This window comes from Salvia splendens, chromosome 13, assembly GCF_004379255.2.
Source record: "Salvia splendens isolate huo1 chromosome 13, SspV2, whole genome shotgun sequence".
Taxonomy (NCBI): domain Eukaryota; kingdom Viridiplantae; phylum Streptophyta; class Magnoliopsida; order Lamiales; family Lamiaceae; genus Salvia; species Salvia splendens.
In genome coordinates, this window is record NC_056044.1 from 10,706,826 (window position 1) to 10,721,392 (window position 14,567).

Genomic DNA, 14,567 nt, shown 5'->3' on the forward strand with positions numbered 1-14,567 from the left:
CGAAGATGGAGCGAGGTGATCGCGAAAAAGGAAACCTGACAGGTAAGGGCAAAATTCTCAACACTCCTGTCGTTGTGTTGTTTGATACGGGCCTATCACATTCATTCGTATCTGATTTGTGTGTGAATACATTGAGCTTGCCTGTTAGCAAATCTGAACATAAGATGGTAGTGTCTTCACCAGTGGGTGAGATAATAGAAATCTCTCGAACATGGTCGAACGAAGAAATCGTTATGGGAAAACCTTAAGTTAGTCGCTCACGATCTGCAAGTTATGGCGATGGGAGATATCGACGTAATTTTAGGGATGGATTGGTTGACCGCGAATTTTGCGACGATTCGTTGCAAGGAGAGACAAATATCTCTGCAAGCCCCGGGGAAGGAACCCACCATATTCTATGGAATCTCGATGAACCGGCGAACATCTATCATCTCCACGCTCCAAGCTAGTACGATGGTGAGAAAAGGGCGTCCTGCTTATCTTGTCTATCTACAAGGAGAGGAGAAAGGGGGAAGGAAAGTGGAAGATGTTGCCGTTGTACGAGAATTTCTAGACGTTTTTCCTGAAGCTTTGTCTGTACCGCCGCCAGATCGACAAGTGGAGTTTACGATCGACCTCGAACCAGGAGCCGCACCTGTGTCTAAGGCATCATATCGAATGGCGCCCAAGGGGTTGGAGGAACTCAAGATACAACTTCAAGAGCTCATGGACCTAGGATTCGTTAGGCCTAGTGTCTCACCGTGTGGGCACACCGGTGCTTTCCGTCATGAAAAAGGACGGGTTGATGAGAATGTGTATCGACTATAGAGAGTTGAACAAATTGACTCTCAAGAACAAGTATCCACTGCCGAGGATAGATGACCTGTTTGACCAACTCCGAGGAGCCGACGTGTTTTCAATGATGGACTTAAGGTCCGGATATCACCAACTGAGAGTTCGAAGGGAGGACATACCGAAGACCGCATTTCGTACAAGATATGGTGACTATGAGTTCGTTGTGATGCCGTTCAGTCTAACGAATGCACCTGCGGTATTTGTGGACTTGATGAACCAGGTATTCCATCCGTACTTGGATATATTCATTTTGGTCTTCATAGATGACGTCCTTGTCTACTTGAAGAACGGGAAGGAGCACGAGGAGCATCTACGAATCACTTTGGAGACGTTGAGGACCGAGAAGCGGTACGCCAAATTTAGCAAGTGTGAATTTCGGCTGAAGGAAGTAGACTTTCTTGGACATATTGTATCGGCAGAAGGAATCCAAGTGGATCCCGCCAAAGTTGAGGTTGTACAACAATGGAAGTCACCGTCGACACCGAACGAGATTTGGAGATTCCTGGGATTGGCAGGATACTACCGAAGGTTCATAGAAAAGTTCTCCAGGATAGCGAGACCAATGACCCAACAACTCAAGAAAGGAGTCAAAGTCAATCGGACCCCGGAGTGTGAAGCGAGCTTTCAACTTTTGAAGGAGAAATTGACCACCGCGCCAGTGTTAGCTGTGCCGGAGCCTGGAGTGAACTATGTAGTCTACACTGACGATTCGAAGGTGGGACTAGGATACGTGTTGATGCAGAACAACAAAGTGATCGCCTACGCGTCACGACAATTGAGACCGCACGAGTTGAACTACCCAACCCACGACTTAGAGCTAGCAACAGTAGTACATGTCCTAAAGATTTGAAGGAACCATCTCTACGGAGTTCGATGTGAAATCTTTACGGACCACAAGAGCCTGAAATATTTCTTCGAGCAGAAAGATTTGAACATGCAACAACGAAGATGGCTCGAATTAGTAAAGGACTACGATTGTGGCATCAACTACCACCCGGGCAAAGCAAATGTAGTGGCAGATGCTTTGAGCCGAAGGAACCTTTCGCAACTAGCTGCTTTTCTGACGGAAGAGGAAAGTCTAATACGAGAGTTTAGTAAAATACAATTGGAAGTGGTAAGGGCACCTGAAACAGTGGAAGGCCGAATTGCCACCTTAGTGGTTGAACCTAATCTAAGAATGAGAATCATTGCAGCACAATAGATGGATACGAAACTTGGAGAAATTCGAACTAAAGTGAAAACTAGCAAATCTGGAAGCTTTAGTGAGGAGTCCGACAACGCCCTCATTTTTGAAGGGAGACTGTACGTACCAAACGACGTGGAACTCAAGAACGAGATCATGAGTGAAGCTCATGAGACTCCATACACCGCTCACCTGGGAAGCACGAAGATGTATCAAGACTTGAAAAAGTCCTTTTGGTGGAATGGCATGCAGAGAGACATAGCGGCATTTGTGGAGCGCTGCTTAGCCTTCCAACAAGTGAAGGCTCTACATCAACGACCGTATGGAAAGTTGCGACCACTAGAATTTCCCGAGTAGAAATGTGAGCACATCACCATGGATTTTGTGACGGCATTGTCAAAGACGCAAAAAGGGAATACTGACATATGGGTAATTATAGACCGACTCACCAAGTGTGCGCATTTCATACCGATTCCCGTAACGCATGGATCGAGCAAGCTAGCTCAGATCTACATAACGGAAATAGTGCGACTGCATGGAGTCCCAGTGACATTCACGTCCGACCGTGACCTGAAATTCACTTCAAGATTTTGGATGAGTCTGCAACGCGAGCTTGGAACTCGATTTATATTTTTTACACGACATTTCACCCGCAGACCGATGGACAATCCGAGGGGGCGATCCAAACTCTCGAGAACATGTTGAGAGCCGTGGTGCTCGACCGCGGAGGAAGTTGGGAATTGGTGCTACCGCTGATCGAATTCGCTTACAACAACAGTTTCCAAGCAGCGATAAACATGGCGTCGTACGAAGCCTTGTATGGAAGAAAGTGTAGATCGCCGCTCTATTGGGACGAAGTTATCGAACGAAGAGTACTTGGACCTGATGCAGTTGAAGAAATGATTAAAATTGTTCGACAAATTCGTGAAAAGATCAAAGAAGCTCTGGACAGACAAAAGTCGTACGCGGATGTCCGACGAACCGACTTGCAATTCCAAGCAGGCGACAAAGTTTTCCTCAAAGTATCCCCGTCGAGAGGGATAATGCGTTTTGGTGTTAAGGGTAAGTTGAAACCGTGATTTATTGGGCCTTATGAAATTCTAGAAGGAGTAGGACCCGTTGCGTACCGACTGGCGCTACCGCCAAGTCTCAGAAATGTTCATAACGTCTTTCATGTATCACAGTTGCAGAAATACTTGTTCGACCCAAAGCATGTGATTCATTATGAAGAAGTTGCGTTGAATTCCGACTTGAGCTACGAGGAGAGACCCCAAATGATCCTGGACTTAAAGGTTCAGAATTTGAAAGTGTTGTGGAGAAACCACGGGCACGAAGAGGCGACGTGGGGAGCTTGAGGACAAGATGATAGAATTGTACCCTGAACTCTTCTCATGAAGGTACCAAATTTCGGGACGAAATTTCTTTTAAGAGTGGTATGATGTAACGCCCCACTTCTTGAACCCTAATTTTTTAACCCTAAAATTTTGCATTAAATGTTTTAATGCCGTGAAGTATGTGGATTAATTGACGAGTGAATTAATTGCTTGATTTCTATGTGACCTTATTGTGCTTTGGAGTTGAGACTTGGTTTGAATAGTCAACATTGTTGGAGAAATGACGTGGCCATTGAATGGTCAATATCGTTGAAGACGTGACGAGAATGTGGAATAGTCAATCTTGTTGAATTATGACGTGACTGTTTGAATCATCGATGCGGGGTGAAATATATTGTGGTGAATTATTTTCTAAGGGTGAGTGAGATTAAATAGGATCATCAATAATTACCTTGCCCTTTTTATTTGAAATTTTCGACTACTATTATTTATTGGAGAGGAATTCTATTTTTTCCTGGATTTAATTATTTGTTGGGATAATTATCATAACTAAATCCAGAACCCGATTATTCTTTATTTCTTCATGAGAAATTCGACCCCTACCTTATTCCTAGGGAGATTTCGAAATTCCCCTTATTTAAGGGAAGAAGGAATTGTTTATTATATATTTTGATCCCTTATTTATTCCCTTCCATGATTAAATATAAATATTCTAGCAAATCTTACCATACCTAAGGAGATCTTGCCATATCCTATTTTTATTAGGATTTGAGTTTAATTCCTTATGGGAGAAGGAAGAAAATCGCCTACTCCATATATTTTTGGGAGTATTATTATTTTTATTCTGCTCCGTATTATTTTATTTTACTCCGTGAAATACCAAATTAAATCATAGGCTAATTAAGTAGCCTAGATTTCGAATTCCTCCTAATTTTCTCTCCTAATTCACGCCAACTTCCACTCTTCCATATCTTTTCAAATCTTTAATTTATTTAATTAAATATAATGTTCTGCACTCTACAAATACATGAGAAACCCTAAACCTAGCAATTAAAAAAAATGCCTCCCTCCATTTCCTCTCTCTCCCACACGATTATTCTTCTCCCTCTCTCCTTCTCCATGTCACATAATAATAAATTGAACAGAGAGGCATATGCATATAGAGATGAACTTTTTTATGGTTATATGTGATGATTTAGCATATGTGTGGATAAGCCTAATAAATGATGGATTATGTAATTGTTGTATTTTTTATGATGATGAAATCAATATGTGATTTCTTTACTTTAATTTGTATTTGTTTAGTAAAAGACAATAAGTCATAAGGGTTAGGGTGTTACATTTAGGGATACGTTTTTTTCTTTCTTCTTATGTTGTTCTTTTATTTCTAAACTTCGTAGTAACGAAGATTTTAATTTGCGATTTTGTTAGGATTGGTATACTGAAAAGCATATTTCGAGCATATTGCACGAATAGAATTGCTTGTATACAATAAACTCTACAATCCACTTTTAACCCAAGGCAAGAAGAAGTAATTTTATCGCATTGATGTCGCTTGTGCATTTATAAGATGTTTCTCAAACATTTAAATGTATAAGAAGCAAACAAGTCTAATTCTTCTACATAGTAGACTAGTCGTGAACGACGTTCACAGAAGGTGACGCATTCAGTTCTTTGTAGAAGAGAAAGAGAATTTCACAACCTAGATAGGCTTTGGCTACCTATCATGAAAGGTTGCAGTGTCAGTCTGCATGTTTCCTTACCTTAGGAAATAAACGACACTGATGTGGTATAGCATTGAAGGATCTAACAGTTGAGATAAATCTTTCTGGCTATTTACTGATAGGCGAGGTCTCGGTGATTGTTATTTTTTAATCATTGTTGATATAACATTGAGCATACAATATTGATTATGCACTACTTTGATTTATCAAATGGTGCAAATTTTTTGCAATCCAAGAATCCTGATATCTTGGGTAGTGGTGATCAATGTGTAACGCCCCACTTTTCGAACCCTAATTTTGGAACTCTAAGACGTTGCATTTATTGCTTTGATTGTCACGAATTAAATGATGAATTGTTATGTGATTGATTCGATGACCTAATTTTGATTTGACCTAGTCAATTTCGTTGATTTTATGGCGTGACTTAAATTAATTGATGTGGAATGAAATATATTGCGGTGAATTATATTTTTTAAGGGGAGTAAGATTTAAGATAGAATCATAAATAATTACCTTGTCCTTTTATTGTGGAAATATTGGCCACTACCAAATTATTGGAGAGAAATTCTATTTCTTGGATTTAATTATTTGTTTTGGGATAATTATCCAAATTAAATCCTAAAGCCTAATTACCTTACTTCCTTCTTGATAAAAATCGGCCCCTATTATTTTCTTAGGGGGATTCGAAATCTCCTAATTTGTAGGAGAAGGAAATTATTCATTATTTATTTTGATCCCTTAATTATTTCTTTCCATGTTTTAATTGGAATGTCCTAGCAAATCTTTCCCTACTCTATTTTATTAAAGATTTGGAAATTATTCCTTGTGGGATAATATTTCACACGCCTACTATCATATTATTTGGGAGGATTTTTATTAATTTTCCTGCTCCGTATTATTTTATTCTGCTCCGTGAGAACACCAAATTTAAATCAAAGGCTAATTAAATAGCCATGATTTTCGAAATATCCTCCTCATTTCTCCATCAATTACACGCCAATTACCTCCATCAAATCTCCTCAAATCTCTCCCATCTTTATTGTGATTATTCTCCAATTATTCTCTAATTAATTGGGAGATATTCTAGTCCCTAAACTCTATAAATAAAAGACTCCTAAACCCTACCTCAAATCACACGCCTCCCACCTCAATCACACGCCCCCTCCCTCTTCTCCACTCTCCCACACTTGTTCTTCTACTCTATTCAAGATCCTTTCGAATTTTCCAAGAGATTGTTGAAGAAGCAAGGTTTTTATTCATTCCTACCGTTTGTTTCGTCCAAGAGAGGTAAAAATCAGACCCTATTCTTCTTTCCTCCCCATCTAAACATTCTTTGACTCCCTCATGCATGTAGAGAGTGTAGGGATTTCAAATCTAAGGGATTCAATCGGTGGGAATTTGTGTGTGTATGTTTGATTGCGCTTTGAATGAATTTGTTTGATGAATTAATAAATCTATGGTGAATGATGTATGATGTTATGAGAGCATGAGTATAAGGACCCTTTTGAGCATGTTTGTGTGTTAAACCCATGAAAAGGTTTATTTTGAATAAATAGGGATAAACCCTAATTCGAATTTTTAAAGGCATGAAAAGCTGTAAGTTTGGACAGTATGTTCCGACATTCATTTTACCAACCAAATGAACTCCGATTTGATCGATTCTTTTTCCTGAGTAAATTTCTTAATGTCTTCTATGTTGTGTGTGAATTTCAACTCATTTGGATTAAAGATGGATTTTTGGTGAATTTTTAAAGTTAACTGCATATTTCTGGCAGAATATGTTTTCTCGACCAGTAGGTTACGTTGTCCTTTTTGACCGACCAAAAAGGGTTATTTTGACATGAAATTTAAACTGGAAGTTATTAGATGAGTCTACTGTATTGTGGTAAAGTTTTAGCCCCAACGGAAGTCGGGTGAATTTTGAATGATTTTTACAAAATAGTGGCGCAGTGCTGCCAGATTTCTACCTTTACAAAAACAACTATATTATTATGTTATGAATGACATACATGAATTATATATGTGATGGAGTGATGTGATATGCAAAGAGGTATGCTATGAGGTGAATTCCATATGTTGATGGGGAAAAAGGAAAGTTAGGGACATGCATAAATTTTAAGTCGATGGTTGTGACTGATAAGATATATATATTATCTAAAGGTAATAACTCGTGCGCGAATCGTGATAACAAAGGGAAAGCAGTAGTCGAAATCTAAACGGTCGAGGTGGGCTTCTTTTCTACCCTACATTTTTGTGGGTTTTCTTTTACTAAAATCTTTTACGTATGACTGTGGAGCTATAAGGGTGGTTTAAAGCGATTATCATGCCGTGATTTGTTTTAACGTGCCTATCTGATGTGGCTGTTGCCACTGTTATATAAATCAAATTCGGGTCCTCGTAGGGCCGCAAACCCTACTTGGATTAGTGTACACCTATGGTAGACTGTGTGCTAGCGTACGGGCTGGCCGGTCTAGTGACCTGGTTTGCGGCTGCATTCCTTGTCATGTATTGGCAGATATGGTTGATGACGATGGGGAAAAATGACTGCGCAGTCGCTATTTTGAACAATGGAAAATATTTTGGTGCCTCATGCCTTTATAAAGCTCAAACCCCGATGGTTACCTACGTATGGCATGATAATATGTACTCTTATTTAAAATGTTTTCGGCATGAGCCACTGAGTATTTTCAAAAGTACTCAGCCCTGCATATGTTTTCTCTATGTGCAGGTTGAGCAGCGACGAGCGGTTGGTGGTGTTGAGCAGGAATTAATAATAAACTATGGTCGTTTTGAAACTCCGAGTGTCGTCGTGTCTTCACACATGACGTCACTCTTATCTTGGATGCTTCCGCTGTGATGTTGGCTTTACATACTTTTTATTTAAATTCAAAAACTGTTTCATTTGGGATATTTGCAAACTCGTTACTTATTTTGAATAAATGCTAAACCCTTAGTCATTTACTTGTTGAACATAAATACTTTTGGTTGTTTTATTTATTAAACTTAAATTCTTGGTCAAACTCTTGTTGAAAACCCTAGTCTTCTATGCCTGTCCATTAAGCCCCTTTTAGTCGCGATCGCCCGCTTTTATTAACCCTAGGGGCGGTCGTGACACAATGTCTAGAGGTGCTAGTATTGTTATTGCAATGAATCGTGTGCTGGGTGAGTCCAATTTGATAATATCCTCAAGAGGTGTTTGAAAAAGGTTTTATTATTTAGAAACCCGGCCGGTTGGAATTTATTCCAGAATAATAAATAAAGATTTTGAACTGACAACTCTTGGAAAAAGATATTAATTAATTAAAGTCAAATAGCAGACTTAAATTAATTAATAGATATTTATATCTTAAACACGGGAAATAATAAATTAAAGAGGTAAAGCTCGGATTACTCGTAATTTGGGATTGGACGGGCAGTCAATATTATTTTACTGTAGTGGCTGATAATAATATTATGTTTGGACTTGTATTAAATTGAGGCTCAATTTAATTAGTAAAAGTCTAGGTTTGGCCCAAGTTCAACCTCCATGAATCCCTAATATGACCATCATAACTCTATATAAAAGGAGATTAGAAAGGAGATTAATTAATAATTAACTCAAAAATTTCGTTCCTCTCTCTCTGGAGTGAATGATATTTTCAGTTCTCTCTAGACTTGAAAATCTGTCTCCTTTCTAATCAAGCCCTTTTCAATTCTGACAAGCTTTGCCCACCCAAAGGTCAGATTCTGAGTTCGGGATACAGATTAGAAGATTCATGGTTGATTACGAAGATCATCTCGTGTAGAAGGCGCAAGCAATCGACGATTCTTTGGAGAATCAGGTCGGTAATTCTAAACTGTAGAAATTCATGAATAAGGGTTTAATTTCCTTAAGCATGAATGTATGTGCGTTCTAGAAAGCAATTGATTGTTTAACATGTGGTTAATTGATCCCATAATAAGTCAAATAGATCTGTGTGCATGATCTATTTGTTTATGCATGACTTCCGCTGTGCAAGGGGCACCAATCTCCAACAATTGGTATCAGAGCCAAAATTGGCTCTGATTATGTGGATTAATTTCATGTCATGTGAATTGCTTGAATGTATGAGTTTCTTCGTTGTGTTGTTATTTATATCATTTTGATATTGATAAATGCGAAGAACACGAAGAAGGTTTTGAGCGGCTCACGCCAATTGCCTGGCTAGGGTTTTTGACCAATTCCCAAATAATAAGCACCGTGTTAATTACGTTGGGTAATTATTTGTTTACATTTTTATGTGTGACAAGAATAACTTGGAAACCAATACTTCCAATTACGTTTTTAATCATTACGTGTATATATTATGTTTTGATTAACAAATATTCTTTGTTGGTAATCATTACATTGACGTAAGATATGATTAATCGTTGTCCATATATGTATGTGATTCAAACGTGTATCTCTATTCGTCATGGATCTTCCATAAAACGTTACGCAACATCGGAGTCGCACTGGTCGGAGCAGCACACGCATCGGATGAGGCTGGAGTTCTTGAAAAGTAATGGCCTCGATGGTTGCATCCGCGCAGCAGAGCCGGCAGCTGCAGAGGCGACGTCGCAGCAGCGCTGACGATGCAGTAGTGGCGGGGGGCTACAAAAAAGGCACAGGAGCAGGCTCCGGACTAGGGCTGTTTGGGTTCAGGCTGGACAGTTTCATTTCAGCCAATAGCAGCCCAATAGACTGCCCAGGTGGTCCAATCAGCGGTTCATAGACAGCAATGGGTGGAGACGAGCAGCAGCGGCTGCGGGCTCAGTGGGAGTGCAGCGGTGCTGAATTAGGGTAATTTTCCCTATGCACGACGCTCACACGAGTGGAACCCGCGCGACGTCGCATCGGCTCGTCTCGTGACTTTGCGTGCCAAATTTTGATTAGGGTTTCCAAATCCTTGGATTCATTTTTGGAAATAATTCAAGATATAATTTGGAGTAAGATTTGAATATATCTAAATGGATTATCTAAAATTTAATATAATTAAATTACTAATTAGTTGAATAATTATCTTTATTTTATGGATTTTGATAGATTTAATTCTATGTAGATAAATCCTAGATAAATTCAGATAATAGTAATTAATTTTATTTTGTCTTATGGATTTATGTAGGATTTAATTCTATATATATAAATCCAAGATCGACTAGATAAATAATTAATTAAGTTTGAAACTGAACTGATCAAGACACAAAACTCTGACAGATCAACTAAACTAAATAGGCGCAAAGCAAAAGCATTCTGAACTGATCAACTAAGTAGATGTTAAAACAGAAAACTCGCAGGACCACCACATACGAACAAGAAACTTCCTAACTAACTCTACTCGTCTTCTTCCCCAAAAACACCAAATTAAACACGGTCTTGAACGTCATTTTGGATCGGAAACATAACATATACTAAAAAAGAACGATTCACCGAATTTAAACTCGATTCATGCAATTGGATCACGTACGAAGCAGATCTAACAGTAGCTAACCTATTTCATGCAACAACTCAGAACTAACATTCAGATCTACGTAAATCAAACCATAGAAAACTAGATCTAGGCAATCAAACAAGATTCAAATGCGATCAACCATGCAAAACATCGAATCCAACTTGCAAACTCTAGATCCAAGTTTGGATCCAACCGAAAGCTGCATAACTCCAAACATTTCACAGAAATCCAAATTAAAATAGCAAATGAAATCAGATTCAACAATTTCTCTGATCAAAAACTAAGAGAAATAGAAATTAAACAAAAGTAAACTCATATCAACAGGATTTAAAACAAGCTATCTTCAAAACAAACAGAAAGCTAAAACATAAAGATAGTATCGGCACTCGGAGCTTAAAACATGAAACAGGGTACGAAAATTCCTCAAGACTAAGCTCTCTCCCTCCGAACGGCGGAAGAGAGTATTCCTTCGGTAAACTGACTTGCTGCATTCTTTCAGCTTCCTTTCCCCATGATTCTACTGTTTGGAGTGGTGTGGATGTGGCTATGTGATGAAGAGTGAAGGTGTTTCTCGGTGACTTTTTGATTTTGCTGTGATACCGTGATGATTTATCTCAAGTCCTTCCTTCTATTTATAGGACGGCTTCAGCACCAATTCCTAGGGCAAATCCTCATGAATTGTCATTAATACCCTTGCATACGAAGACATTCTTCTTTCTCTCTCTTCTGACTCATCCTTCGCAGCTTCCTAATTTCGACTTCTCTTGATCAACTCGCACAGCTGCCAGGTCCAGTTGCTCCGTCTTTTCTAGCTTGATCAGCTTGCTCCAACTCTAGGCAACTTTTCGCTTTTGTTCCCACTTGATCAAGTCGTATCAACTCTTAGCCAATTTCCAATCCTGCACACCAAAGCTTCACTTTTCTTTGTATTATCACCCCAGTTAGTATATCATTCACCATAAAAACTATGCATGAAACGAGCCTTATCAAACTGCTCACACTTAAACCATGCTTGTCCTCAAGTATGAAAGAACACAAAAAAGAAGAAGGCAAGTTACATGCATGGTTTTCCTTGACCGACACTAAGAACAACCTAGACTGACTAAACAAGACTCGATTATGAAAAATAAAACACACAAAAAAGAAAAACACTTAGCACATGTTAACAAACTCATGCATGAAACTGGCTTAATTTCGAGCAACCTTCCGCACAAGCTCAAGATCATTCCAATTGTTTGCAGTCTCAAATTCCCCCCTCCCTTTCTTCCCTCGCTGGGTTTCTCTCTTGAATCACAACAACCCTTGAGGGCTGTTTAACCTTCTTCTTTGTTGGCTCAGCAATCTCCTTCCCTTTCCTCTTGCGCTCTCTTCTCTCTCTGTCGTTGTCATCAGCCCTTGAGGATGCATCTGGCTGCCTCTTCCTGTAGACCAGAAGGTTCTCTCTCTCTGGACGCCTTTGAATGTGCAGCTCCCCTATGGGTTGGAAAAGACATCGTATTCTTTGTGCTCTGCTTCCCCGTCCATGAGGATTCTCGTTCGGCGTGTTGAAGCTCCAACTACATTGCCAATCATGCTCTTGGCGGGGTTCTCATCATGGCCACCAACCTCTTGTCTGGTGGATTCTCGTGCTGACTCTGTCTCAGCAACTTCATCATCGTCTGTTACTACCACAAGCTCTTGCCTCCCTGATACAACGGGATTTGTTGTAACCCCTTCCATGGGAACTATCTCCTCTTTGCCAGCAGGGTGCATTCCAGTATCTGCTGCAAAATCAAACTCTCTTTCTGCAGCAGGGCTTGGTCCAACTTCTTCCGAAGACTCATTCTCAATCGCCCGCTCCATAGGAACTAACTCAACACGTGCTATCTCTGTTACTTCAGCCATAAGGTTTGGCTCAACATCAACAGTTATTTGTCTCACAATTCCATAACATCATCTTTATGACCGGCGGGATTCTTTGTATTCTGTTCATCGGCAATTTCTGCAGGTACAGGTTGAATAACTTCTTCCTCCCTGTTCGATCATTGAGGTTTCTCTACCTCCATCTCAGACGTGGCTTCTCCATCCTCCTCATCACCCAAAGGCTACGTTGTCCCACTGTAAGCATCTTCTTCCCCTTTCTCGCCCAAAGGCCTTTCCACACCAGTCAGAGCAGCAAACCACTCGTCTCCCCCTCTTCAATACCAGCAAGGTGAGCTCCCACCCGGAGGGGTTGATTGGATTGTTGTGAGGGTACTGGCGATATGGGGTTTGAACTAGGTAGACCGGCCATCTATTGTTCTAGGGTTATCGCAGGGTCAAAGGTCAAGGTTTATTTTCTTCAACACCCGCTCCACCTCTTCCCTAGTCATCACATCGGGTACACCCGAGGAAACAGTGGTCAGATTATGTCCTCCCGCGGTAGAGGGATTCATCATTTAGGCTCCCCGTCGCATAAGCGTCCCTGCGGGGTGAGATTGATAACGTGAAGTTGCTTCCGGCACTGCTTGCGTGATCTTCTCCGTGTTTCCGGCCATTTTTAGTTGCTAGGGTTGAGGTGGAATTTCGATTCTGCAGAGAAAACTTAGGGGTAGTTAGAATTCAGAGTGGCGTAGTGGAGAGGAAAATTAGAGGGGAAATGATTGATATGTTCGTATCAGAAAGGCGCTCCACTCTCCCACTAACAAGTTTTCCCCCCTTTTTTCCGACACGTGTCTGTTTCCCGCCTTCTCAACCCTTAGCAATTTTTAACAAAACTACTTAGGTAAAAGAGGGATCCCAGCCCAACAAGATCAAGTAGAATTTATTGATCATAGAATATCTCCGCACAGCATCCTGACCCAGACAGTTTGAGTGTCCCGAAAATATTTTTGATATTTAAAACTTTTTACTTTGTTTGGATGATTTTGAAATAATATGTACAATTATTTACACAACCTCTAAATATCATGGTGGTTTACTTGATCCATCTGTATTTCCTCTTAACTGATCAAGCAGACCGCCCATGATATTTACCGATTGATCTGTTTAGGCAAAAATACCGGGTATGCGGAGTGAAATTTCTTCCACTGAGCATATCTTTGAGTTGTCCCTAAAAGGTTTCACACGGTGACCATTAACCAGAAAATAAGGAGAGCTTGGGTCACTTCCCTGAAACTCCACTGCTCCATTCGCTCTAAGGGCGACGATGGTGTATGGCCTTATCGACTTCGATTTCAACTTCCCAGGCATCAATTTGAGTCTCGACTGGAATAGGAGCGCCTTTTGTCCGACCTGCAGCTCTTTCACCCGCAAGTACTTGTCATGCCATAGCTTGGTTTTCTCCTTATACCACATAGCGGCGTCGTATGACTCCAGTAGAAGCTCTTCCAACACTTGCAGTTGGAGTTTCCTTTCTTTAGCACAAGTTTAGGTCTGCATATTCACTTCCTTTACCGCCCAGTAAGCTTTATGTTCGATGCCAACAGGAAGATGACACATTTTTCTGAAAACTAATTTGTAGGGTGACATGCCAATTGGAGTCTTGTAAGCAGTCTGATAAGCCCACAAGGTATTATCTAACCGCTTGCTCCAGTCTTTTCTTGAAGGGCTCACCGTTTCTGGAAACATTCTGACTCACCGCGGCGACCGCCGGACAACCCCCAGCGACCGCCGCACAATTGTAGTTTGCAGCGCGATTTTTTGAATTTTTTGAATTTTCGTCTCGTCCAACCTCTACGTGAAATTTTCAAGGTATGTTTTCTTGTTAGTAGTTTACTCACGTCCCTACCGACTCTACAAACTTATTTTACACTTTGTTGTAAATAAGTTTGGGGGGATGAAGTGGTGGACCGTGAGTTTAGGTTTTTGCTTTAGTTCTTAGGTTTTAGTTTAAGTTTTTGTTTTAAAAAAAAAACCCCGAAGGTGAATCCATGTTATGAACTTAACATGAAGAACTTAGAAACACGCATGCTTAGGGACACATTAGACTGAGTTGCCAATGATGTTTACTTTCATTCATGTTTAAGTATGGCTTGACGTCTTGATATGATGGTTTGGTGAAAAGGTGCATAATTAGTGAATT

General features: G+C 40.2%; 1 protein-coding gene across 1 annotated transcript; it reads right to left on the reverse strand.

Moving 5' to 3' along the window:
• Positions 1–13,531: 13,531 nt before the first annotated feature.
• On the reverse strand, positions 13,532–14,113 carry LOC121760476. The gene is made up of 2 exons (XM_042156135.1): positions 14,017–14,113; positions 13,532–13,899 (listed from the first exon to the last, which is right to left on the reverse strand). Exons 1-2 carry the CDS (start codon positions 14,111–14,113, stop codon positions 13,532–13,534), a joined length of 465 nt encoding a protein of 154 aa, XP_042012069.1.
• Positions 14,114–14,567: the final 454 nt, after the last annotated feature.